The 26,485-nt window shown below is 41.5% G+C and overlaps 5 protein-coding genes across 6 annotated transcripts in view; 3 read left to right on the forward strand and 2 right to left on the reverse strand.

The window, feature by feature from the left end:
• Window positions 1-343: 343 nt before the first annotated feature.
• Window positions 344-4,207, reverse strand: LOC137982250 (uncharacterized). Its single transcript, XM_068829330.1, has 3 exons — window positions 3,903-4,207; window positions 2,540-3,142; window positions 344-1,373 (listed from the first exon to the last, which is right to left on the reverse strand). Exons 1-3 carry the CDS (start codon window positions 4,078-4,080, stop codon window positions 760-762), a joined length of 1,395 nt encoding a protein of 464 aa, XP_068685431.1. The 5' UTR covers window positions 4,081-4,207; the 3' UTR covers window positions 344-759.
• A 2,557-nt stretch (window positions 4,208-6,764) lies between these two features.
• On the forward strand, window positions 6,765-9,142 carry LOC137983421 (leucine-rich repeat-containing protein 74A-like). Its single transcript, XM_068830618.1, has one exon. It carries the CDS (start codon window positions 7,488-7,490, stop codon window positions 8,943-8,945), a length of 1,458 nt encoding a protein of 485 aa, XP_068686719.1. The 5' UTR covers window positions 6,765-7,487; the 3' UTR covers window positions 8,946-9,142.
• Window positions 9,143-9,159: 17 nt separating this feature from the next.
• Window positions 9,160-11,896, forward strand: LOC137983423 (leucine-rich repeat-containing protein 74A-like). The gene has a single exon (XM_068830619.1). The coding sequence runs from the start codon at window positions 10,529-10,531 to the stop codon at window positions 11,885-11,887; it is 1,359 nt and encodes a 452-aa protein (XP_068686720.1). The 5' UTR covers window positions 9,160-10,528; the 3' UTR covers window positions 11,888-11,896.
• A 22-nt stretch (window positions 11,897-11,918) lies between these two features.
• Window positions 11,919-26,485, reverse strand: part of LOC137983419 (protein unc-80 homolog) — a 67,164-nt gene continuing 52,597 nt past the window's right edge. For both annotated transcript variants that reach the window (XM_068830617.1, XM_068830616.1), the window contains 10 exons: window positions 21,015-21,226; window positions 20,415-20,494; window positions 20,093-20,216; window positions 19,246-19,285; window positions 18,097-18,152; window positions 16,758-17,040; window positions 15,637-15,858; window positions 15,256-15,351; window positions 14,646-14,734; window positions 11,919-14,172 (listed from right to left, as the gene is read on the reverse strand). In XM_068830617.1, coding sequence (XP_068686718.1) covers window positions 13,000-14,172; window positions 14,646-14,734; window positions 15,256-15,351; window positions 15,637-15,858; window positions 16,758-17,040; window positions 18,097-18,152; window positions 19,246-19,285; window positions 20,093-20,216; window positions 20,415-20,494; window positions 21,015-21,226 — 2,375 coding nt within the window. In that variant the 3' untranslated portion in view covers window positions 11,919-12,999. The remainder of the gene's footprint in view (window positions 14,173-14,645; window positions 14,735-15,255; window positions 15,352-15,636; window positions 15,859-16,757; window positions 17,041-18,096; window positions 18,153-19,245; window positions 19,286-20,092; window positions 20,217-20,414; window positions 20,495-21,014; window positions 21,227-26,485) is intronic.
• The window catches only part of LOC137983469 (uncharacterized), a 4,866-nt gene continuing 4,375 nt past the window's right edge, over window positions 25,995-26,485 (forward strand). The window contains exons 1-2 of the mRNA XM_068830644.1: window positions 25,995-26,087; window positions 26,275-26,416. Of these exons, the coding sequence (XP_068686745.1) occupies window positions 25,995-26,087; window positions 26,275-26,416 (235 nt within the window). The remainder of the gene's footprint in view (window positions 26,088-26,274; window positions 26,417-26,485) is intronic.

The raw sequence follows: 26,485 nt of genomic DNA on the forward strand, positions 1-26,485 counted from the left end.
AATGGTCATAGAATTAACTAAAATATCAAAATAACTGTTCTAAACTATAGAAGAACTCTAACAAAACACAGGGAGGCCAAGAAGGGACATGGATGGACAAAACTGGAGAGGATTGTAATGGATTGAATTTGAGTAAATTTGAAAAACCTCGGCCCACCTTTTTTCAAATTTATATCAGTCTATATCAAAATGTCATTTACACAGCTGGAAAATCATTCTCAGTTGTTATGTGGCCGTGATTTTGCAAATGAAGGACTCTTGCTCTGCCAATTTGACGTTTAGAGCTCATAATTAACAAAATTAAACAAATATACCTAAAATAGCGTGACCTAGCCCCTTTAACTATCACATGCTGCAAAAGAATGCTCTTCAAAACACAAGTTTACCCTAAACTGGAAAACATGCAACCTCTGATTTGTCCGTAATCCATGAAGAGAAGTGGTTTTTCATTTCAGCATACATTATTGGGGGAGGAAAGTGTGACGAAGCCCCGAGAACGTCTGTGAGAGGCTAGGAAATACTGTACATGTAGTATAATTGCATAAGAACAGAAAATGTTGAATGTTACGAAAATGAATAAAACTACTACTACTACTACTACTACTACTACCAAGTCTTTTAGTTATGGCACATTGTGTAGGATATACATGTATGTTATTGCATTATAACAAAATTTTGGATGTTACAAAATGTCTAAACCATTCAAAGACAGTAGCTGAGTCTCCAAAATTACATTAAGAGCAAGTCTTCACTGATCACTTAAATGTACCCCTTTTTTGCTGCCTTGGACCAATCATAGATGGAAACTTCACGCAACATGATGGAGCTGTCATTTGTCACCAATTTTGTGATGTTTATGCCAACTGCAAAAATAGCATCTCCCGTCACTCTAGGGAAGGGAAGAATTGCCTTTTGTCCTATTGTGCTTCCTTGGTATGGTTTTTCAATCCAACCTTGTGATGTTTTAAAGCTTAGCTGATACTCAGCAACCAACTGCCCAAACTTAGCTAAGTGTTCCATGATAACCACTGATCCATTCACCATGCTGAAAGGTTTCTCTGAACTCAATACCATTTCTTCTCCCAGTTTTAGTATTGGATTCTCAACTGTAATCACATTATCCTCATACAGTAACTTTATAGCTTCACCAAAGCCCTTGTATGCTTGGATGTCTTCATCCTCAACCAACCCATTAGGATCGGGACTCAGATTCAGTATTAAGTGACACCCTCTTCCAACACTTGTCAAGTATTCATTAACAAGTGTGCTGACAGTTTTCACTCGACTTGTTGTGTTTGGTTTCCAGAACCAGTAGTGTTCTCGTATGACAGTGTCACAAAAGGGAGGACAAAACTGTTCCCCCAGGGGATCCCCTGAAAACACAGAGCATGTATAGTTAGTGAATTTTTCATACCTTCATTTTTTGGTTCCCTCCTAGCAGAGGCTTATTTCTTTTGTATTGGTAAGCTGATTAGAAGGACAAAAAGACTTCAGCTGTAACACTGTATTGTTGATTGACTAACTGATCTACTGGGGCAGTTTTACAGCTGCAACACTTACAAGGGACATCTGTGACAGGTGTTATATATGGGTTCAACTGAGAACGGCAGTTAAAACCAAGGATAAGATACTAAGGGTGCGTTTGACTGACCCTATTTCGGAACAAGAACATGTAGAGTGATGATTTAAAACGGTATGTCTGGTGTTTTGAAGCAACAAAATATCATTTTAAAAGGTTTGACAATTTTAATGTGAAGCGATTTCTAACTTCTATTCCAAGTATTTCATTTTCAGGAATATGGTCAATCAAACGCACCCCAAAAAGTAAATTTTAGGATGAGAAATCCTTATTTAAAAAAATTTATGGTGATTTCTGAACACACAGTGTCCAAATAATTGAAAAAGGTTTCTGTCAAGTTTTCAATGCAGGGGATCAGAGATAGTGCAGTGGCGAGAGCACTCACCCCCTCCCCCCCCCAACGTGTCACAGTTTGAATCCCACTTTTGGCGTCACATGTTGGTTGAAATTGTTGGTTCTCTGCTTCAAGAGGTTTATCTCGGGGTACTCCGGTTTTCCCCTCTGCTCAAGAACCAACTCACAATTTGATGGAGTAAATTTGATTTGATTTCTGTACAGTGGCCACAATTTTATAGTGCCCCAGCCTTATATATACAGCTGACACTTAAATAACATTCATAATAACATAAATTCAATAATTTAACTTGTGTTTTGTCCAAAATCACATAATTTCCCAAGCCTTTTGGCCAAAACATGCATGAAATTATTCCCTAATTTCACTCGTCACCATTTGATTACCCATAATTATTATTATTATTTATTTACAACCCACTTCTAATAGCAGCACAGAAAAATAGTTTCACTGAGTGAGGTTATGATTCTTGCATAAATTATTTTGCACTCTTTATAATAATTAGTGCAATTTTTAAGTTTTCAGAGTAAAGCCAAATGGTGACACTGCAGCTTTGTATAATTTTATGTATGTGTACGAATCCGTAAATCTATGTTAACAAACAAGACCTCTTGTAAGAGCTCTGCTGCATTCCCCAGCTTTCACGGCATACCAGAAGGGCTGCGGGGCCACGGCTTGCTCATCACCAATCCATCGAACTCCTTGGTTTCCAGCAAATGATGGGCACTGCATACAGACAGTATTATTCCCTAGGGTGCGTAATATTGGTCCAATATTTGGACTGACACCAGGAATAATACCAGCATCAAACCAAATCAGGAAAGGATTTGCATACTTTGACTTTGGATCAAACAGTTCCAACATGTGCAGCTTGACAAGGTTATTATAAATTTCTTGTGCTTCAGGACTGGGTGCTCTGTAGTTATCAATATCCATAAACCAGTTTTCATGTACACTGTAATAGAATGCATGCTTGAGGCCATATTTTTTACAAGACTGCATGAACTCCCATGCAACATCACCAGTTTTATTCTTCCAGTGACTGTTCTTGACAGAGTAGTTGTAGTTTGTCTGTGTTGGCCACAGGAGAAATCCACTAAAGTGGTCCAACGTCAGTATGGCATACTTTGCTCCGAAACTACTGGCTGCCTTTAACCATTCATCTGTTGACAGCTTGGTTGGGTTGAATGTATCTGGAGAAACTACATGGCCTGAAAAAGACAGAAACGGTTAAAGGCACTATGTCACGTTATTTTGGGGTGTTAAGGGGAAATCTTTAGTTTACCCTTTCACTCCTGTAAGGGCCAATGAGTCTGTCTAACGCCAGACGATTTTACTCGTCAATGTGTGATAACAATATCACACAGTAGTATGAAGATTGAAATCTAAAGTCTCATAGAACAAAAACCATTGCTAAACAAAATCTCACTGGAAGTGCCTAAGAGAGCCATCCATTCAAATATGTACTTGAGAGAGCAAAATTATGACAAAGAAAAAGGAAACCAGACCACCTACAAGGGAGTCATAGTCAGGCCTGTCAACTTTATTTTTAATACTCCTTGTTTACATTGGCAATGGCAATTTTTGTGTCCATTATTTAAGGTACCCCCTTGAGAGTGTTTATATTTTTCAAACACCCCCTTTTACCTCTAATTTTTTTGGGGGACTCCCCAGTTTCTCGTTAGTCCCCCCCACCCCCCCCCCCCAAACAAGTTTTGAATATTTGACAAATGTTAGTGAGTACAAATACGACATAAAGAAAATGTTTAAAGTGTGCAAATTACAAAGAAAGGCTTCAGTTGACATGTTGAAGTTGTAAATTGAGGAAAGGGTTTTACTGATCAGTAAATAAGGTCCATAGTTTTTTAAGTTTAGCCCCCTTCGACGTCTATTATCCGATATCATATACGGAATCTTAGCCGGGTCTATTCACATTGCTAAAACCGCAACTTTAGAAATAATGAGCCCTACCTGGTTTCATATACCTTGCAAACGTTTGCATATTGAAGTGAATACTGGCCCCTATTTCGTAGTCGAGGTATTTCGCTTGTGCTGCGCTTGGTTTCGCTACGGTCGTCAAAGCCCAACTTGAGGACGTAATACACGAAATTGCAAGTATAGTTCTCAAAATCAAACTAAAACAAACCATTATTCTGCTTGGCTGAAGAAGTTAATTTTAGTCAGTCCCTAACACTCTCAAGCCCAAGAAAATAACAAAACAGTTTACGAATTAAAATTTAAATAAAAGGTTACGGTCATATGTTCATCACGAGTTCTATTAGAATACTGGAATGGACCCCAGAATAAATGGGGGGTGGATTGATGAAATTTGCTAGAAGTTTTCTTCTCAGTTTTCGGAAGATTAGCAGCAGTTTGAGGCCCGTTTAAATTTTTTTTTAATTGAAAATAACCAACTTTTGAAGCATTTTGTTTGCAGGGTATAGGTAAACCAAGCCCTGGTCTTCTTTGATGTCCAAAAGAAACAAGCACATCCATGGGTGCCTACCTCTTTTTTTCGAGTTACAGTTGTGAATCATAAACCAACTATCAATACATCATTATACCATAAAGTGCATTTTTAACGTTTTAATTAGTGCAGAAACTTGCAATTTTGGAAAATCACGTTTATCTGTGGTCTTCAAAGAGTATCCAAGTCCAGTCCGTCCAAGAAAAGAAATTTTCCGGCTTAGCTTTCCTTCGAGAGACTGGATCGAGTCTACTTAACAAAAGGTGCAATTATGCCTGACCCTTTCAAATTAAGAACACTCCAAGAGGGTGCATTGGCAAATAAATTAAATTTGTAACTAACCATTTCCATCGTGTCCTTGTAGTAATCCTGAGTAGTCACGCCAGTAAAACCGCTAATTGCTTTTCCTGAGAGTATTTTCGCGGCCGGCGTGTCCAGAAAAAGGTGCAGAGTGGCACTCTTCGAAGACCCTTGCTTTCTCTTCCTCGGTGATAACAAGTCGTCGAAGCGCTGTGCTCTAATTTTGAGTCATACAAGAACTTTTCTGCAAATTTTCGCAGTCCTTTTGTCTTGCTTTGTAAAGCCAGATAAACTTTCTTTTTAAGGTATCGGGAAAGATTTCTATATTTAGCGGAATCCATTTCTAAAGCGTTTTGAGTTTCCCGCGAAATCCATAATTTTTTTGCAGGGGATGGCTAATACACTAGGGATGGGTACTGGAGAATGCCCAAAACGTTGCAGTGACATTGGCGGATCCAGGGGGAGGGTCGGGGGGTCCGGACCCCCCCTTCCCTAACCAATTTTTTTTTACTATTTGTTTGAGTCTAAAATTCTCGCATCTGCAGGATCGCCTATTATTACTCAATTGGTTGACTTGTTTTTTGATGGAGAGCCATTCTATTTTGCCACTAATTTGCAAAGAGTTTCTGTGGTGTGTTTGGACCCACCCTATCAAAAATTCCTGGATCCGCCCCTGAGTAATATGAGAGGGGGATGCCCGAAACGCTAGGAATTTGGAAACGGGGTGCCCAAAACGCTGTGACTAGTCACATACCTGCAACCTCGTTGCCAAGGTCTCCATGGAGACATTTAACACATCACAGGCGCCCTGTAGTTTGTCAACGACACCTTTTTAATCCCCGCCAAGTCTTGACATGACTGCATTGTCTCGCTCGTCCAATCACAGTCACGCCTCCTCGTGTTGACAAACATTCCAATCCATTCCATCCTTCTGTCTAGGACCCCAGTTAGGGCTCAGTTTGTTTAAACGTGTTAGGGTTACAAAGGCAGCTACAAAGACGTAGTTTAACCGTCCAACATCGAGAAATCCACCTTTTGAAACTACCTCCTGAGGTCGCTCGAAGGGCTGCTATTGCTTTGTTGGTTGCTTAACTTTGTCAATTGATTCTGATGTGGAATCGTAACCGTGGGAACATTTTATCCAGAAATACTTGACTTAATTTTTTAGGCTCCAGAAAATTAGTGTGTGCAGCCTTAGTATTTTTATAATACCGCTGACAACCGAAGAATTGAAAATGGCTCAAATCGCGTCGGATCTTTAAAAAAACCACGCAGGAAGGAAGCGACCCACTATGGCAATAAGGTTAGGATTTTTAATTGAGAAAATTTTCGTATAATTATCTTCTCAAGCCTTTTATCGCGAATCCCAGACAAATCCTTACATTTTTGTTGGCTTTCGCTCACCCTGAGCTTGGGGCGTCTGTGGTCACAAATAATGCGAATGAAAGTGTAGCAGCGATTCACAAGTGCACTTTTTGTTATGCATTGTTATTGAACGAACCGGCCCACTTAAGCCTGGTTTACACTAGGGAAGCAAGCACAAGATGCAAGAGCGCTTAGGCAAGGGCAAGGATAAAAAAAAAATTCCATTTCCTTGTGCTTGCCTTCAGGCTTGCGTTGTATGAAAAGGGGACGTTTTACACAAGCACAACGCAAGCTGTGATGTTCATCCAATGAAAAAGACCCGCTCCAGATTCCATTCGCAGCGCCGCGTTGTAAGAGAGAACATGGATCTAGGGAACTTTTGTCCCTGCGTCGTGCGCTTGTGCTTCCGTTATGGTTCGGTTTCACTTGAAACGAATCTCTTGTGCTTGCGCCGCTAGTGAAAACCAGGCTTTATTCCGCGTCAAAGATTTGGGAATCTGTGCCTTCTGAATTTAAGGACGGTGCCTACTAATTAAAGATATTTTTGCCCCGCTGTGTGATTATGCAGGATATGTAGATCTTAACAAGTGTCATTGAAATCCAAAAAGAAAATTGGGGGTAACCACAAATTTTTCAAAGATAATTCATGAATAATATTTGTAAAAAACTTTTAAATACAGAGCAATGTATGGCGTTCTTTCTCAAATTGAAGCTTAATTATCTCTCAAAAATGCATGGTTACCCTCTGTTTTCTTTTTGGATACCAAGAGTACTTACTAAGATCTACTTTCTCCGGATAGTTTTAAACTGCGCAAAAATATCCCTGTATTAGTAAGCATCGGCGATAGGAAATCCGAGTATCTGGAGGTGCGCAGAAGGCGTATGCGCAATAACAATAGTAGTCACCGTCCTTAAGAATATGCGGTATAATATTCTTGATAGAGAACACAACATTTTTTTGTTAGTAATTGATGAGAAATCAAATTTGTAATTTTCCCGATACTCTAATGATATATGTAAAAACTGTTGTTAGTTTTCCAATACAATCTGAATTCAACAGCTTCGTTCCCAGGGTCCTCTCTATTGCTCCCTCGATACCCTGGCTGTGGCTGGTCACGTGTCTGCTAGATTTTGAAAAGTAATTGATGGGAGGGGCACGAAGGTAAAATTTTTGTCTTCACTGAACTCAGCTAGTGAGCTCAGTTAAATTTCCCGTGGCGTGGGAATGATTAGTTTCTTGCTGGGTAATGGAGCCTTCTGTGACAGACTATTAAACATTTATTGCTGGGAAAGTGGCGGACAAATTATAGTCACAGCTTGAAGCGGAAATTTTCAACCGTAATGGCAAGAGAAAGACATGCCGCATAAAAACAACCTCAACAACAACAACAACAAAAACAACAGCATCACTGACAGCGCTAGAGATGGAAACTTATCATTCTCCAGTCTTGAAAAGCAATACAGGCCTGACATTTGAGAGAAACCTGGACGATAGTACCACTTTGCGTTCGATTGATACATGGTGCACGGAGAACGACGGAAGTGGCAGCGAGGAATACGACACTGACTTGGAGGAGAGCTTTAAAGAAGACTACAGCGAATACCACAAAACATCGGAGGAGATCTACCAACAAACATGCAGACAACTTGCCACTCCACCGGTTTCAAGATTTCTACGGCAACTCAACACTGATACAGTTGATCTACAGCACTACGGCATTGGCGATAGGGGTATCTTGGCCGTTGCTGAAGCATTGGAAAGAAACATAACAGTCAGGAAACTGAATCTTCACGACAACAGCTTGACACATGTTGGGGCCAAAGCCCTTGCTGAGATGCTAAAGGACAACTGCTTCATATCGCAGCTAGATGTCTCTGAAAATCGATTTGGCCCAAAAGGTATCGAAAGTTTCGGTGATATGTTAGTTGAAAATGCTTCGCTGTGGAACTTACGTTTAGAAAACTGCGATTTGCACGAAGGGGATCTTTACAAACTTTTAAAAGCTGACAGAATTCTGCTACGCGTTTTGAATTTGAAAGGAAATGAACTCGGAGATGAAGACGCAATTACTGTCGGATCTTTCCTAGAGTGGAATGAATCTTTAGAAGAGTTGGACCTCAGCTGGAATGCGATTCATTTACAAGGCGCGGCAGCCTTGGCAAAGGGTCTCAAGACTAACAGAGCCTTAAGAAGTGTCTCTCTTTCCCGAAATAGTATTTCAAACAAAGGAGCCTTGGAAATAGGAAAAGCTCTAAAAGTTAACAGAAAGCTGCAAATTCTGGATGTGACCAACTGTGGTTTCAACGAGATTGGTGCGGAAAATATATTAGAAGGATTACGCAATAACACCGTTTTAGAAGTTCTCAGGATTGGTCGGAATACTATACACGATTATGGAGCTTACAAAATTCTCAAGTCAATCAGGAAATTTTCGTTAAGTGCGTTGAAACAATTGGACCTGGAAGACTCGACTTTAGACCAGGCATGCATACAAGAGCTTGACAAGTTGATGAAAGACCGACCGGGTTTTATTTGTCGGTGTGGTACCGTCATCAAAGGAAGAGGGATAACTAAAAAGCAGCTTCCATTTGTGAGACGCAGTGCATCAGAAACACCCATTGTTGTCCAAAAGTTTCTATCTTTTGTCAACACTAGAGGCTGGAGACTCATTGACTTGTTTAGAATCATCACCAGAGGGAATCTGAGTGGCAAAAAAGTGGATCACGACAGGTTTGCGCAGAGTCTCACCAGCCTTGGAGTCCCTCTCAAGAAAGTGCAACTACAGGAGTTATTCGGTATCCTTGATGTCGATGGGGATGGCTTTGTTGGTTTTCAGGACTTTCTGGCAATGAAACAACAAACAAAGGAGCCTAGAAAATGAAAAACCTGCATCGCGACGAAAACTACAGGATAAACTCAAAAGACACACTGGAAAATGTTTTGATAGCATATATATAGCTGGGAGTCATAGCAGTAACTTATTAAGACTTTTTTTAAGTTAAAACTTACTTATTTAAACATGAAGTATGAGAGGTTGAGACAGAACCGTGTCACTCCTTCCACACTTGAAACGCAGCGATTTTCGTATTGAAGCAGACAATTAAACCGCATATACAAGGAGTAATATCATTTTACTTTTGCCGCAAAAAAGTCGCGCAAAAACACGAACGAAATCTCGACAAGACCAACTTGATTGTCATGGAGAGAAACTACAAACAAGCCTGGCTTGGGTTTCTTTTCATTGGATGAAAAAGTGGCGCGATATTTTTCGACTATACTTAAAGAGTAGCACTTCAATGAAACGGCTTGAACGTTTTCGACATAAAATTCAACCGTCTTAACTGAAGGTTCCACAACTTTTTGTCAATTAATAGCATCATTTATTAACAAGCCTTACCACAATATTTTAGTCACATTTAGGCAACCTTAAATGAAGACAAACCTACTTAATTATTAACTAGTGCCACCTTTCATTTCTTTTTGAGAAAACTCGTATGTATGTAATCAGTTAATCACGATAGATGTTCACTGTTCCAAATACTAATAAGAATATAATACAATTTCCATGATCAAACTGTTAACTGAAAACAAACCATCTCTTTTATTAGTAGTCTTTTGTTTCTAATAAACACTATAAATACTTCATTGACTCCTATCGTTAGAGTTTTTAATTGGCAATCGTTAATTGCTGTCTTCGTAATTTTCTTGATTATATCAATGAGCTCTGCCTAATGCTTGAAGTTGCTATCAAGGTCTTTTGAGTTACAATGTAAACTCGCAGTGCAGAGGGTTCTCTAAAATGCTACTTCTGAGACCACTGAGTTTGACTGTGAACAGACGCATGTCTAATACGATATAAAGTATGACAAACTACTTTTTCATTACTTTCGCCACGGTTTGTCTTCAATACCCCACAGACCTAAAACAATTACCTCAGCGGTAAACACCGATCTTAAGATATGATCTAGTATGTAGTTGTTGTTGTAAAGAATCGTCTCGAAAAAAAAAAACCATCATCGAGAATCATAAGAATGAGTGTAACAAGAATAAGAGTTCGTGTTACAAGCGAGTTTACAGCGATGCGGATCACTCACACTTTAAAACTACATGAAGGTCTCCACTAGGGTTAGAGGACCTTGAAAAAAAAGGTTCCCGATAACTCTGACAGTTCGGCATCAAGTGATTCCGTTTTGAACGCTGTGTTGCCCTCACGTGACGAGATTTGAGATCTCTGTCGATGGTAGGTGTTCAAAGTAGAAGTGCATTGAGATTGGCCGGCTGTCTGGTTGGATCTCCACCTCATGTGTATACAAATATCAATCCAATGTGAAGGCGAAGCAGATGAAAAACCTTTCCCCCGACACACATGGAAAATCTTGACCACCTAGCAAGTTACCTTAAAGATCCCCGGTTTTTCATACACCTAAATTAGAGCATACGAAGCCAAGAACTCCAAAACTCAAAATGGAAGACGATGAATTTTTCGATACAGACTTGGAAGACGAAAGCTGTGCTCAAGAATTGGAAGACAAACTAGACCAGGTTGAGATTCGGGAAAGATCGCCTCGAGAAATTTATCTAGAAGTGTGCAAGAGCTGTGATATCGTACCTTCGTCAAGGTTTCTAAAACAATACTCTTCCGAAAACGTCGACCTTAATCATTATGGTCTGGGAGATCCTGGGACACGGGCGATATGTGTAGCTTTGGAAGGATGTACCAATGTTACCGACCTCCAACTTCAAGATAATGGCATTCGTGACAAGGGAATCACTGCTGTGGCAAAGATGCTGAAGAGAAATCGTTACATCGTTAAAGTAGATCTATCGAGGAATCTGGTTGAGAGAAAAGGCCTTGATGCCCTTGCAGATATGCTCATGCAGAACAACACCTTAAAAGAACTTAACATCAGCAAGTGTAATACGCAAGGTAAAAGCATTTCCGCGTTTTGCAAATCGCTACGGTTGGATGCACCTTTGACGTACTTGAATTTGTCGTATAACGATATCGGTGATAAAGGAGCCATTGTTCTTGGGTCGGCAATTAAATGCAATGTTATTCTGGATTTCTTGGACGTAAGTTGGAACAGCATACGTGTCAAAGGAGCCCAGGCTTTGGCCGAGGGGCTGAAAATGAACACACGACTCAGAGAACTCAATATCGCCTGGAATGGTCTCCTTGACGACGGCATTGCTGCTCTGCAAGAGGCTTTGCTTTGCAATCAAAGCCTCAAAGTTCTTGACGTCGGAAGTAACTGCATCACTAACAAAGGCGTGTTCGCAATCGCGAAATTCTTAAAAACCAACAAAAGCTTGGAAGTTCTGAAAACGGGACGCAACCCATTCCAAAGCTATGGCGCCTGTGTGCTCTTGCGGGCGATCCAGAAGAATCCATCCAGCGTTTTGAGAGAGTTACAAATGGATGACATTGTTTTTGACAAGGATTGTGCTCGCGAGCTCGAACTAGTACTGGAAGGAAGGCCATCTTTCACATGTTCCTGGAATATTAGTATTATCGGGGAGCGCAAGTCGGATCAGACAAAGAAACCAGAACTTACTGACATTTACTTGGCATTTGTGCGTACACGGGGGCTTCGTTTTATTGAATTGTTCAAGATCCTATCGAAAGACAGCATTGGACAGAGACTTACCAAAGAGGACTTTGTTCGGGGAATGAAGAAGTTAAATGCGCCAATGCACGATTTTAAATTAAGGGAACTGTTTGATATGATGGATGCCAATAAAAACGGTGTAATTGTGTTTCAGGAGTTTGTCTTGTGGACACGCGAACGGTATCAAGCATCAGGGAAAGTACCTCAACCTTAAGATTAAACTGAATTTTGGGGAACGATGAGGAGCCGAGCTCCGTTATTCCGGCCTAAAGAGGATGTAACCATTGACACTGTGTTTGTAGCATGGCCTCAATTTGGAAATAGGGAAGCAGTATGGCCGAATAGAAATTGTAAATTGCATGATTGTGACTGAATACAGTATAATTCCCCCGACTTCTCAAATGCACTGCTAATCTTGCTAAATATATACTGAACCTATTACACTGTTCACATGGTCTCAATTAAAAAAAAAATCAAAGAGGTCTATCTTGAGATCAAGTGAGAAAATACAACTTTTTTTCCAAAAGAATACTAAATATATACTAAGGAAAGTTTACCTTTCAACAAACTACCCTTCTTTTGTGACCGTGGAAGTTTCTTCTAACAATTCCTTGATATAATTTGATTTGATACTTTTACTTTGTATTTACACTCAGTGTAATTTTTTTTCCGAAGGGAGTCAAATAAACTACTTCCTCAGCGTTTGTTATTTATGGGTTGTTCTTCATAGGGACTTGTAAAGAATGGCATTCACGTAGTTTTGACGTAAAGAAAAGATAGCAAGTTGCTGTTATTACGCGTCTGTTAAATGTTAGAGAGATACTGTAAGGGAGACCACTGAGCTTCACAAGAATTCCGGGCCGTGTCCGAGGTATGACTCGGCAAGCAAAAGAACGGACCCTACCTCCTATAAACGGCGTCGATTGATAAGTACTTTTCTTCCAAGTCGAGAACCTCGCTGTTCCTTAAAAGTGTATTTCAACAAATTTTAACTTTTACAGTGCGACGCCCCTTACCGTGGCCAAATTATCCGCCAATCAGGGTATACAGACAGTTACGCCTACTTGCAAAGCTCGTACGGTTGTTACTTGAACACCGTTGCCTGGGTTGTTGTGTTGACGTATTTACACGTAGTTGTCAAATGTGAAAGTTTGTTGGGTGGCCACGGTAACGCGCGTTGCACTGTAAAATGTACTTTATACCTCTGTGAAATGTGGTAGCCTAATCTGTTACCACTCTCGAAAAATTAAAATCACATTTGTTACAACTGTACACTTCCACACATGGATGACTGTTTAGCCAAAACTGTTGTTGGAAAGCTGTACCTCAAACAATGGTCTCACGTTCTGATTCAGAATCGTCAAACGCTGAAATACTCTGAGACGCCTCACCCTCAGAATAAACTTTGTGCCACCATCGCGTGCGATTGAGTCTGTGCCCACCCTCCAAATCGTAATCCGGCAACTTCCAGTTAAACTCAGCGGTGGCTGATCCATTCCTTTCATTCACAGAATTAGAGTCACGCTTTCCGTCTTGCCGGACTCTGATTTTATCAGGAGGGACGGGAGGAAGAGGCGCTATAGACTCTAAGATATCAGGACAACTGCCATCTGTGTCTTGAAGCGGGGAGCCTCTTGACGGTGAGCCGGAGGGTGAAAATGAAATTGTCACAGACTCCGGTTTAGCCATAGGTGGCGTTAACGATGCTTGTGACTCTTTTCGATCGGAAGCAGCATCAGATTTGATTTCATCTGTCACAAAACCTTCCATCTCGAACCTCTTTCCACGACTCTCAACAATACCAACCGCTTTCCTCCCTGCCTTAGCTTTCATGCCGGTTGATGCACTGCTTGATGCGCCAGCCGAAGCTCTCCTTTCAGCTATCACAGTTGCAGCAGCAGCACGGAAGCGGTCAGCAAAACGCCTGGGCGTTTTCCCTGACCTGACAGCAGCACCCCGCTGATGCCCAAAAGGACCTGCGCCTGCGCCCGAACTGTCTATAGTCAATAGAGGTTTACTATTGTGATCCTCGTGTTCCTCGACACTTTCCTGTTTTTGCAGAAGTCGTTTTTTACGCGTGTCTTTGCCAAACTCTTTTGGAGAAGAATGAACCGTCCCTTGATCTTCATCGAAACTCTGCGCCGGTGAAAAAGAAACAGATTTCTTGACTCTGACGCTTGCCGATCGCATCAATATCGGCTTCCCTTCCTCTGTTTTCGTTTTACTAGGCTCATCTGGAGCGCTAGAAGAGCGTTCTCGCCCCAAAGGTGGAGGCTGTAGCACAAAAGTATTTTCCTCTTCCTTCCATGTTTCTCCTTTTTCGCCTATTTCTTCTAATCCTGCTTTTGGTCGCTTTTGTTTGATGTCAGATAACTCGTTCACAAAATGAGCGATGAGTGCATTACGGCAGTTTACCATTAGAGGGGCCCGCGATAACTTTTCCAGCACCCTCTGCTTTAATGCACGCTCAACAGCGCTCTTGTATCGGAGATGGACTACCTGCCATGGGAACAAGACAAAGAACACGACAACAAACAAAACATTGTGTAAAACGAAAATTCTTCCGCCTTGAAAGGGTCATCGAGGCATTTCAAGTTTCAAACAAACAACAGCAGACAACAAACTAAAAAATCGACAACTTACGTGTTTTCAAGCAAGCAAGTAAGTAAGTAAGTAAGTAAGTAAGTAAGTAAGTAAGTAAGTAAGTAAGTAAGTAAGTAAGTAAGTAAGTAAGTAAGTAAGTACTCTGGCTTAAAAGCAAAGCGATGTATAGCCGACGCTAAGCAAGTGAAAACGTGACTGTACGACCAAGTTCTTTACCTCTGATTGGGCAAGAATGCACAGCGTGCGTTATTTTAGGCTAATCACCTAATGCCACGAATTTTTCAAAAAGTAGCGAAATTCATAATGGAACCCCGCTATCAATCACTCAACTAACCAATCCACAATGTGACAATCTATCAAAAGTTTACCTTTGTTGTGATGAGCGGCATTATCAACAGGAAAAGAGGCGTTCGATGCGACACACAGAAGTTCATGAAGTCCCAAAAACCAACATTACCTACCAAAAAAATATTTATTATCGGAGGGTTTTTAGGCACAGCAATTCAATCAATGATAAATCATCAGTAAGTAACAAAGGAAATTGTTCATTATACAAACAGTGAGGGTCGGAAAGAAACCGAAACAAAGGCCTTTCAGGGATTGGAACCCTTGCTGTAGTGTATTCAAAGGGAAGTTTAAACTTTGCGTCTACAGTTGACGGCAAACGCGAAACTTTAGCCCGCTTTATATTAGCACAAAAATCTGGCAAGGCACTCCGAATTCTCGATACCGTACCTACGTTTTTCGAGCACGGCACGGTAATTTTTTCGCGTGTAAACAGAACAAACAGAAGGCATATTAGGCAAACGTGCCAGAAACTATTGGGGTGTCGAGCAAATCTCTGAAGGTTTGCTCGCGATCGGCAGTCCAGAGTGCCTTTCCAATATTTGTGCGTGTGTAAAAGAGGTTTTAATCTCTCTGATAGGGTCCTTAACCAGTAGTCATGTAGCCGGGTTCAGTAAAGCCAGAACCACTCACATATATTGCTGTCTACAACTGTCTCCATGGCTTGGTAAATTCGATACCATTCAGAAGCGAGACTGTCCTCAAAACAAACCATCAGCACTTTGAGGCCTGAGAACAAAAGGAAAATTGAATCCAAATTATAGTTTAATAACTGCTTAAAAATAACTTAAGTATGTTTACATGCGTCCTTCGATTGATTCCTTCTGTGGAATGAGAAAGGAATTGAGGAGGGGGGGGAAGGGGGGGGAAGGGGGGGAAGGGGGGAGGGGGTGGGGAAAGGGGGGGAAGGGGTGGGGAAAGGGGGGAAGGGTGGGGTTTGGGTATCGTCGCTGGTCTTGCGGATTCTTTATATTCGTAAAGCCATCAGTGGATGGCGTTCGCGTCTTTTCTTACCAAGATAAGCTGCGACGTACAAACTATCAGGAATCTCTCCAACTGATGTTCTAGCCTCGTGTGGTACAGAAAAGGTTAGGGAGCGAGGTAGGTCCAGGCTTTCCTCAACAAAAGAGAGCCGAATGGGATTTTGGCCGGGCGTTTCCGGGTTCTTGGTAGTGACAGTAGCAAGGAAACAGCTCAGTGCGTAGGAAACATCACTTAACGATGCTTTTGGCGCATCTGAAAACAAACCGAATTGTAAAGGAAAACATTACATCTCACATTCACGAAACTATCGGGAGAGGTTTTCACTTCAATAAATATAGCTAATTTTGGGCACAAATTTCTTTAGATTTGCAAACGATTTCTATGAATGTACCGGCGATATACTAGGGAGTTTACGGCTACGGCAAAGACAGCGCCAGTGGTTAAAAGAGGAAAAAAGATGAAATGACCAATTTTAAGGATTTGACGACCACGTGGAAAAACTACAGTGAATCGTTCCTTCAAGTCCGTACATACCAATCCGGTTATAGGATACTTCGCCCATATTGCACAATATTGCACATATTGCACATCACTGAAACGAGCAGTCTATCTAAGTTTAAGTTTCATATTAGATGTAAGGATCTTACTGAACTGATAAATGGCAACAATTGCCCCGCGTGCGTAATTTGTACTTCTTAAGATGTGCCCGTGTTGTTAGAATTATTTTGATTATTTTAGCATATTGTAAATGTATATAAAAATTTATAGCTTACTTCTTATTTATTAGTTATCATAATATTTATTATTTATGTTATCTTTATGTTGTGTCCCCAATTAGCGCGAGCTAAATACATCGACAAATGAATAAAGTTCATCATCATCATCATCATCATCATCATCACATAAACAAGATGGAATCGTCGTGAAATACTTGGAATAGCTCAAACTTATAATTTGAAGCGACCTTTTCGTCGCCGTCGCCATCGCCGTAGCCGTAGCCGGCGTGGTTCCTTAAACTCCCTTCTGTTAACAGTAACCTTGCGATGGACTAACATCCCTGCTCTAGGGAGGCGTTACAATGCTCGTATGCGACGTACCCTTACCCGTTCCGTACCGTACCGTACCGTACCTTTCCCTATATGTAAACTTACCCGATCTTCCGGATCCTAGTCTGATACAAATTGGCAAAATCAAGCGCACGAAAATCTTCTCCGTTCTCGCAGGGGTGCCCAAGTTATCTGTGTTACCACAAAGTTCTTTCAATGAGCACTGCTCCTTTATGACGTGCATCAGTCGTGAAGCAAGCTTGATCACCGTGTCCGAAAAAAACAGGGGAGGGGATAACATTGGCGCGAAAGGCAGGTTCGCGGCCACCGAAATTGCTGCGACCGAGCGCTCTTGAATTACAAGGCTGATACACATTTTTACCAGGCTCTGTAACGGAGCACACAGCAGGGATTAGTGGAATACAATATGCAAAAGAAAGTTGCTTTTTTTCTGTGGGGATTATTTCCAAGTAGTTGGTGTCAGGTTGAGCTGGAAAGTAGGACCCGGCCGATGGTTTAAATCTACAGGCGTTTTTTTCTCTCAAAGACACTAACTGATTATCTGAACAAAAGATCATCAATTATTATATGGCAAGCAATTCTCAGGCTTAATTTAACACTCTGATTGGCTGCTGGTTTTCGGTCGAGATTTTACATTTTGGACCATTACTATGGAAACGGTCCGTTTCCGTATTTTCTCTCCCTCTCCCAGGAAATTCAAGTTGAACAAAAACACAAAAAGTTTTTGAAAAGGGAAATTTTTTTTTTTCATCACAACAGTACAATTATAGCAAGCGTAAGTTAGGTTACCGTTCAAAGTTCGCGAGGGAAGACGAAGATTACGAACATTCACTAGCGGTGACGTGTCCATTCGCTCAAAGAAACGATGCCATATAATAACCAACTCACTAACCTCACTTTCTCGGGGCCGTACTGGGGAATACTGGCTCTCGGTCATTTTTGGCCACGACCTCGGGCCAGTATTCCCTAGAACGACCCTCGCGCTCGGTTAGTAAGAGCTTTTTAATTTAATATTCAACAACATTGATGAACTAGGCTACTTTGTGTCAATTCATAATTTCCGGCATTCCCAAACCAATAATAACTGACAAAAATGGTTTTCTAACGACTATTCTGTGCAACGTATAATTTTCGGGTTAAAGATCGTCTGATGGAAACCTTGAGAACTACTGACAGGACTGTACTGTGCTGTTCATTTTTTTTGCGCCGAGCAAACTACCTGACTGTACACTTGACTTCTTCACCCATTGATCTTCATTAAAAAAATTACTGTGATTTGTTACAATTTTATACAATTTTAGGACGAACACTGATTTGACGTAGTACCCATGATATTTCTATTATTATCACGTAGTAATAATGTAGGACTACAATTACGTAATAATGACTCCCCTTATCAGTTGACTATCACTTTATTCTTTACCTTCATATACGGGGAGTGCGCAATTGATGGCCTTTTGCACATAATCAAGTAAAGACCTGAGGAAAGTGAGGACGAAAACAGCTATAAGACGAACCTAACTAGCAAAACAAAAATCAGAATTTTTGATCGCGCACACTTCTCTAGGAAAACTGGGTATTATTCAACAAGTTATTTCAAGCCAGTAAATACTCCTTGGTAACAGAGACTCCATTAATGAGAAATACTGAACTGATCCCACGACACTTAACTCTCACGGTGCCTCTCTCCACCCAGGTGTATAAATGGTTACAGGCGAAATGCTGGGGGTAACCCTGCGATGGACTAGCATCCCATCTAGGGGGGAGTAGAAATACTCCTAGTCGTTTCATGCTAATGAAACCGGAGATAAGTGTCCGGCCTGATGGACCTTCTGGCTCGTAAGCAGAGACTTTTACTGAAACCGATTCCAAGGCTTCTCAGGTTCTACCTGGTAAACAGCCCTTGTGCCCGTTTCTCGAAAGTCCCGAAAATTTACGGGCCATTTTCGGGTGTCACCATTCCCTTTGTATCTCAAGAACGGAGATGATTTAAGTTGTCAAACTTCACATGCAGTCATTTTTCTTTCTGTTCCCTTGAAAACATGTTAAAAGATCGGCTTTCGAAAAGAAGCGGTTGGCAGTTTCACAAATGGCCTTTCGGGCCCGAAACGTTTTCGGGACTTTCGAGAAACGGGCCCCCGGACGAGTTAAAAGAGCCGCCGGGAGGCAGCGTGGTCCAGGTGTTTGCATTCGGTTGTGGCGAGTTTCAAATCCCGCTCACGGTGACCAGACTCGAATGTGTTCGGGAAAATTTAAAATCTACCGTATTTTGTAAGTAGCCAACTGGTGGCCTTCTTGGCAAAAACGCCATGTTAGCCCAAATCACCACATATGGAACTAAAAAATAGACATCCAAACAACAGCCAACGGCTGTTAACAATGCTCTCTATATGTGGGCTAGCACGAATTATTAGCCGCCTTCCTTTGCCAGTTGGGGTTTTTAACCACGATTTGCGCTCTTTTCATCGTCACTTTTGGATTATTGCAAAGGACTGACTGTGAACTAGCTTAATAGCGGAGAGCACTTCCACTATCAACAAAGCATTTTCATTTTTTTCTGCTTTAAACGTACCTTTAATATACACTTCAAGAGTTTTCCAGTCTATGCACCTCTACAGGGGAAAAAGGAACAAGCACCATTTAGTTACGTAAATGAAGCCTGACAGCTAAGGAAATTTGGTTGGTTTTAAAACGATCAATATCACACAATTGACTAGGGGGACAGCTATTCTTAGAGTTATTTTCATAGAGTTATGTCGTAGAGTTAGAGTTAAGTTTCCAAAATCCTCAGCCAACATTCATAAAAGCTAACCTCAGACTTAAGGTTAGCTTTTAAGCATGTTTAGGATACTTTCTGTATTTCTGAATTCAGAATTTTGGCCTTCCAAAATCTTGAATTTAGGATTTTGGAAACTTAACTCTAACTCTAATGTCATAACTCTATGGAAATAACTCTATTGCTAGTCAAGCTCATTGACTAGTGGCCTTATGCCAAGTTTAAATAACAGACTGAACCAGGAGCTTACCAAGGGAAACCGCTAATTCTCCGCTAATTCCTTGAGTCAACCCTTTCCCGAGTAAATTGTTTTTAGGAACAGGTTTTTCTCGCGAAAAGTATCATATTTTCCTTGCCGCTGAGATAGCTCTGTTTTGATTGGCTTTTACAACCGTGGGAGTGTTGAATCTTCCAAGGGAGATTGGTTTTTACAACTTATAGTGGGAGTGTTGAATCTGGTTTCCCAAGGGAGGCGTTCAATAAATAAATCTACTCGGGAAAGGGTTGACCCCTGGGAGATTAAGAGTCCCCTTAATAAGCCCCACACTGAACCAAGCCAAACTGTGGAAAATTCCGGCTCCTAGTGGGAGCTGAAGTGGATGGTGATGTTGGTCTTGGTGCACTAGGTGCTTGATGTAATTACCGTTAAATCTGGTTTGTTAACGAACTTCTCAAACATTTTGTTCACTCTTTTGAGGATAAGCAAGATGGCAGCTTCTGTAGCTTCAGGAGATCCTTTCAGAAGAGGAAGCGCTTCTGTCATGTACCTAATTTGTTAAAAAAGAAAGATTAGTTCTTCATATCCATGCTGCTTATGACCTCCTGTTCAAAGTGACTTTGACTTTTGAGTCTGAAATCGAAAAAATCCTCCGATGCAACCATTCAGTGGAAGAAAATGAATAATAGTGCTGTCTGTTAAGCCAATGGCGAGTCATATCTAGTTAGCAAAGTGAGATTTTGGTTACCTTTGAACTCCGAGGCTAGCCAGAGTGACCTGATCATATACTGCTAGTTTCAACAGAGAGAAAACTATCTGGGAAAGGGTCTGTTGCAAGGAAACAAAAAATATTCAACACCAACAAAAAGGTAAGCAAAGATGATGATTAATTACGTGCAATACTTTAAGCTAAATTGCAACTTTATTCGGTGGAGACATTCTCCAACGACGGCGAAGGGAGAGGACGGGGAAGTTTCAGGTTACTTTGCAACGATACCGCCTTAATTTAACAGCTCTCCTATTAACGGAAACATTAGAACCCACACATGACCAGCTCCAAACGTCATTGGCTTTATAGCTCAGTTGGTTAGATCGTCGCACCGGTATCACGACGTCACGGGTTCAAACCCCGTTCAAGTCCTGAACTTTTTAGGCTTCTTTACGCAATTGCAAAAATTGCGTTCATAACTGCGAGGATCATAGCCTCACTTGAGCTCTCCTATGGTTGCAATATAGTGGTCGTTATAGAGGTCCGTCTTCGAATTAACATCACTTCGCCTTGTTAGATCAAATGCGTTTCGACTCTTGGAAGAGAAACAGGGGATCCGCGTCAAGTCCTTTTACTAACATTAACACTTATACTGTCTAACAGTTCAGGGACAGTATGTCTCGGTGGCAACGCCTCTTCCAGGTCCTCGAGTCTTGGAGCACAGATCCTGATGTAATCTGACACTAGTATAAGTAGTGCGTCCCTGGGTTTTCGATATTCATCTAACGCCTGCATCACTTCATCCTTTTCCTCCTGAGCCCGTAGTCTCTCCAGAAATGGACGCCCTTTCCCTAAAATGAGAACACAAATGCAAGATTAAAACCTCTCCTACTTACAGCGGTGAGACGCATGGGTGTTTGCGCAGAACTGGCCGTCATTTTCTAAGAGAGGAATATTCCATTAGAGTATAAGTCTGGTACGACCTCACCGTAGGTGTCAAGATTACAAGACAAAAGAAGAGCAGTTTAACGTGAAGGGTGATTTCATTGCGTAACATTTTGTTATCTTCTGTTTGCCAGTCAAAAAAAAAACGAGCAATTCAAACTGAAATGCACTTGAAGTTGACCATTCAAAAAGTGTTCTGGGCTATGTCAGAAGAATATGTTAAGTAAGTGAAAAAATGTAGCGGTTAAAAACAGTGAAAAGGAAGGAAAAATGTTTCAAGGCAGTTAAAGTATTTTTGACAGCTAATGTCCGCAAAAGGTCGATAATCAATCGTCACTGTGTTTTGTGACTCCTGCTTCTCGATACAGCAATGCACTCTGGTCGCCGTGCGCTGCATTAAGGAGAGCCCGGCATCAAAGCCAAAAGCACCGAGATATAGCACAAGTGCCTTAAATAATAGTTGTTGTTACACTAGCCCTTTTATATAAGGTAGGTAAGGTAAAGTCTGCTACGAGCCTAGAAGGCCCACGAGGCCGGCGCTTATCTCCGGTTTCTGTAGCATGAAGCGACTAGGAGTATTTCTACTCCCCCCTGGATGGGATGCTAGTCCATCGCAGGGTTACCCCCAGCATTAACTTCGCCGTTACCCATTTATACACCTGGGTGGAGAGAGGCACCGTGAGAGTAAAGTGTCTTGCCCAATACCATGGGTAAATAGCATTTGCCCACGGGCCAGGACGCTTTGTGTGTAACTGCTTTCCTTAGACCGAAACTGCCCTAGGGTTATTTTCATGGATACATCAAGAACACCAAAAGAACTTCCCATGACAGTTCCTGAACTGGAAAGTACGGTTTATCTGCTCCCTAAGGTGGCTTGACCAATCATAAAGCGGAACGTATCTAATACACGAAGACCCCTAATTATATTAATTATACCCAATTATTTTACCCTGAGGGGGGGGGCTTTTACTGTGCAACCGAATCCCCAAGGGTAATATGAAACCTGAGCTGAACAAAACCCACGCCATTTACCCTCCGGAAAAGCCCCAAAACCCAAGGTGTGTGTAACCAGGTGTGTGCCTTCAGGAAGGCAGTGTGGCCCAGTGATTAGGGTGCTTGCCTTGAGATCCGGAGATCCCGGGTTCAAGACCCGCTCTGACCACTAGTTGAATTTGATCCTGGTAGTCCCTGGCTCAACTTCCCAGCTGCACTTGTAAATAGCCAACTGGTTAGCCTCGGGCCAGTTGGGATTCTTAACAGTTGTTATTGTTCTGTTCCGTCGTTTCGTTGTTCCTCATTGGCCCTGAAAAGCCCCTTTGGGGAGCGGTCAATTAAGTATGTATTGTATTGTATTGTATTGTATTGTATTGTATTGTATTGACTAATGATTACGTTGCTGCTCGCACGCTTCGTTCGCTACGTAGCAATAAATAGCTTATACTTTTTGAGTAGCGTTTTCTTTCCTTCTAGAAATAGGCTTGCACGAGGGGCCACGAAAACCGGAGTACAAGGAAAAACCCTCTCTGCACAAGAATAGAACGTCATTTTCAAGTTTACTTTCCAAATAGTTCAAACATGTCGCCACTTTGACTACACATTCTTCCGCAAAGCTTTCCCCGATTAGCTCTTAGTAGGTGTGAAGTAGATCAAGGAATACGCGACTTTAAAAGCAATCAACTGAAACTTAACAGTGTTAACGATAAGAAGTTGTCTGTATTTTGTTGTCAACGGCACTGAATTATATAGGATGCTCCATGATCATATATGCTCAAGAAACTGATGTGCCTAGACTGCCGGATTGCGCAGTAGTGTCTTGTAGTGCGCAGAGCAGTTGTTCCCAAGCGCTCGCGTTTGAGTTTACTTTAAAAGAGTTTGCTCCGTTCCCTCCTTTTTCTCACTGATATTATGTGCGTGAAGCTTGCCTCCTTCCTGCCCTTTCTCTCTTAGAAGGCTTTCGAGGATTCGCCAGTCATGAGAGAAGTCTCCATATAGCAGACTGGTAATAGAGGAGGTACTTGGATGTTTTAAGGGCCGATTTACACGATACGATTTTGTCGCATGCGACAAGCTCACGACAGGCCTAAGACATGACTTACGATTGTCGCAGCGTTTTAAAACATGTTTTAAAATGCTACGACATTTTTTCTGACGTACACAACAATCGTAAATCATGTCGTGGGCCTCTCGTAAGCCGTTGTCGCATGCGACAAAGTCGTACCGTGTAAATCGGCCCTAAGAAACCTAAAGTCCACTCTTCCACACAACGGCTACTAATGGAAAAGAAACTAGTAGAAGCAAACCGGCCCACAAATAGTTGAAGAATCCAACCTGGCTACAAAAAGCAGAGAAAATGCGTTACAGCGCAGCAGCACAATATGAACGACCTTGTGAGAGCAATAACCATAGAAAACGTCCTCTGTAAAAGAGTTCGCGATAATTTCGCCTTCTGTTAAAATCTTAGACTTTTTCTCATTCTAAGGGTTTACTGAAGATTTAGTTAATAAAGTAAAAGAAAGAGCTTATTGGCTATTCTCGGTTTTCAGCTGACGTCATAACCTTATGCAAATTAGGTTTCCGCCATTCTGGTGCCCCTGATTATAGGGAAATGTATGACATTTTGAGCGCTCACGTTCGAAGTCTTCAAATAATTCATCTTTTCAATGGATATTTCCCAAGAAAGCGACCCAAAATCACTCGACGAGGTACCAGTACTTTCATCCTACGCAAAAAAAACCTCGAAAGCCACGTTCGAGAGCGCTATTTGAAGAAGATTTTCTGTCGTTTGCGTAGACCCAGCGGCCATACGGAGCGATCAGTTTGGCTCCTCTAGAAGTCTCAGACTTGCTTTCCTAGTTAGTTTTAGAGACAAGCTACTATACAAACAAGCAGTTTAAGGCCTTCAAAATTTTGAAAGCGTACAACCAGATGATTTCTGGTTTCGTTGCGTCCGTTTAAGCAAGGGAAGGAAATCGCGGGCAAGATTGTTGTTGTTTGTGGCCAAGGTGACTCGGAAGTTTGACACTCGGCGTCGACCTTATCTGTATCAGTTTCCAGCTGGATCTCTTTTAATACCTTCGCTAACTGCTATGGCCGCCAGATGAGAAGAAAAGGCCTCCTCATTCCCTTTGTTTCGATGATTTCCCTCTTCTTCTGTCAAAGTACTTGGTCGATTAGAGTCTCAGTCCTTCACCTTGAGAAGGTGAGAAGCTTTTTTCCTTCGAAATTCGTCCGATTTCCTTCAAACTCAGTCAATTTGGGCGCTCCATCCCTCGCATTCGCCTGTCGAATTTCAGCGAAATCGAATAAAACGCCTCCGAGTTAGACATTTGCTAACCTGAGTATCACAAACGCCTGATACTCAGGTTAAATTCACCTCATTAAATATTCAAAACCGGAGCACCTCAATTTAATGAGATGAATTTTCGAAGATGAATTTCTCCGCGACGTTGCGGTTTAATCGGTCGAAATTGAGCACACTTGTTCGAGGGGTTCATGCGCTTCGGTGGTGTGAATTGGGAAGACATCGGTGGAAACCCGGCCGAGAAACGCTTTATCGAAAAAAAGCCAACTTTCGACAAATTCTGACTCGCTCGCCTTTTACCCTAAAACCCTGTACCAACGCGTGCTAAATCGCTGCGAAAGCTTTACAGGATAAAACACAACTGTTCACAGCAAAAGCCGTTACTGGCAATCACCGCAAAAGCTTTAATTGCTAAACCTGTAAAGACAATTTCAGCAAAACAAGTCCAACCCCACACTTAAAGTTAAAATCTAACATTAAACCGTGAGTCAATCGCTGCGAAAGCTTTTAAATTGTCCTTTGTTCGTTGTATCTGTCCCAGAGTAAGGCAGGCTTCCCAGAAACAAAGTCTTTCGATTTCGTGTCGTCTCGGCTTATCTGTGAAATCCACGCGTTTCGGCGATCTTCTGTTAGCTGTTTTTAACTTTCACCGTTCTTATCAACAACGATAGGTATACGGAATAGACTAATACCTTCCTTGTTTCCAGATTTTACTCCACAGCCAGGTATTAATACAGAGAACCATCGCACTACAACTCACTCACATCTCTCTCTACGCGTCTCTGTTTACGATTCGAGGGGCTCCACAATGGCGGTTAACGACGGTTGTCAAGGACTAAGGTCACGTGGGTGAAAACCAAGAATTTAAGGTGGCTTACTACAGTTTTCCGCGGCTTTTTTTTTGCCGAATCATCCACGCACGCACGAGCGAGATATCGTCACAACGCGCGGAAAATACACGCGAGTATTAAAGGGGAAACCCAACAAAAACAATAAACATGGCGGTCGTAAAAAAAATTTTTCAAATCATTTCCCGTTTCAGTCTTTTCAAGAGAGCAGAATGTTCGTCAAGTTTATTGAGAGTAGAAAAAAACTTCCTGCTTAGAAACCGTAGTATTCTAACGTCAGGAAAATTGTGTTTTCTTGACAACACCGATTTGAGTAACATGAGCGGGCACACTATATTGTCGGAACAACAAAACAATTGTAAAAGTACATGCTCACTTCCTTCCTTTTGGCAAATTGCTCTTGTAACTGCTCTGGTCTTTGGCTTGTCCAAACACAAAGTAGCACATGCGGCCGGAAAGGAGAACGACCCGAGCCATGCTTTAACAAAATGTCGTTTAGAGAGGAAGCGAAAAGTCGCCGATAAAATGCTTTCCTTACGTGCGAGTAAGGATACAAATGCCGAACCTCCAGCGAAACAAAAAAGCACTGGAAGAGACGAGAAACCAACAGATAGCCAGGTGAGTAGCTTCACTATGGATGCCATTGATGTTGGGTATCATTGTCACATGTAAAAGCCATGTGGTCAGTACTGAGGAGGTTGCAAAACTGAAATTGTTTCCAAGTAATTTTACCACAGAATTCAATAATTCAATACTAGAATAGCTGCAAGTTTCACCTACATTTAAAGAATTACTACTGTCTTAGAGCCACATCACCAGGAGCAAGGCCAATTGCCAAAAGACTAATCTTCATGAACCTACTTCAACAGTGCCCTTGGCAGGATACAGAATTTGTGACTTTGGAAAACTTCAAAAAGATCTTGACAAATGCCAATTCTGTGACCAAGGTATATGCTGTACAGTAGTTTTAGAACATTTCTAGGCAACTATAGCCTACCAAAATTCAAGCTCATAAT

Source organism: Montipora foliosa, chromosome 13 (assembly GCF_036669935.1).
Source record: "Montipora foliosa isolate CH-2021 chromosome 13, ASM3666993v2, whole genome shotgun sequence".
NCBI lineage: Eukaryota > Metazoa > Cnidaria > Anthozoa > Scleractinia > Acroporidae > Montipora > Montipora foliosa.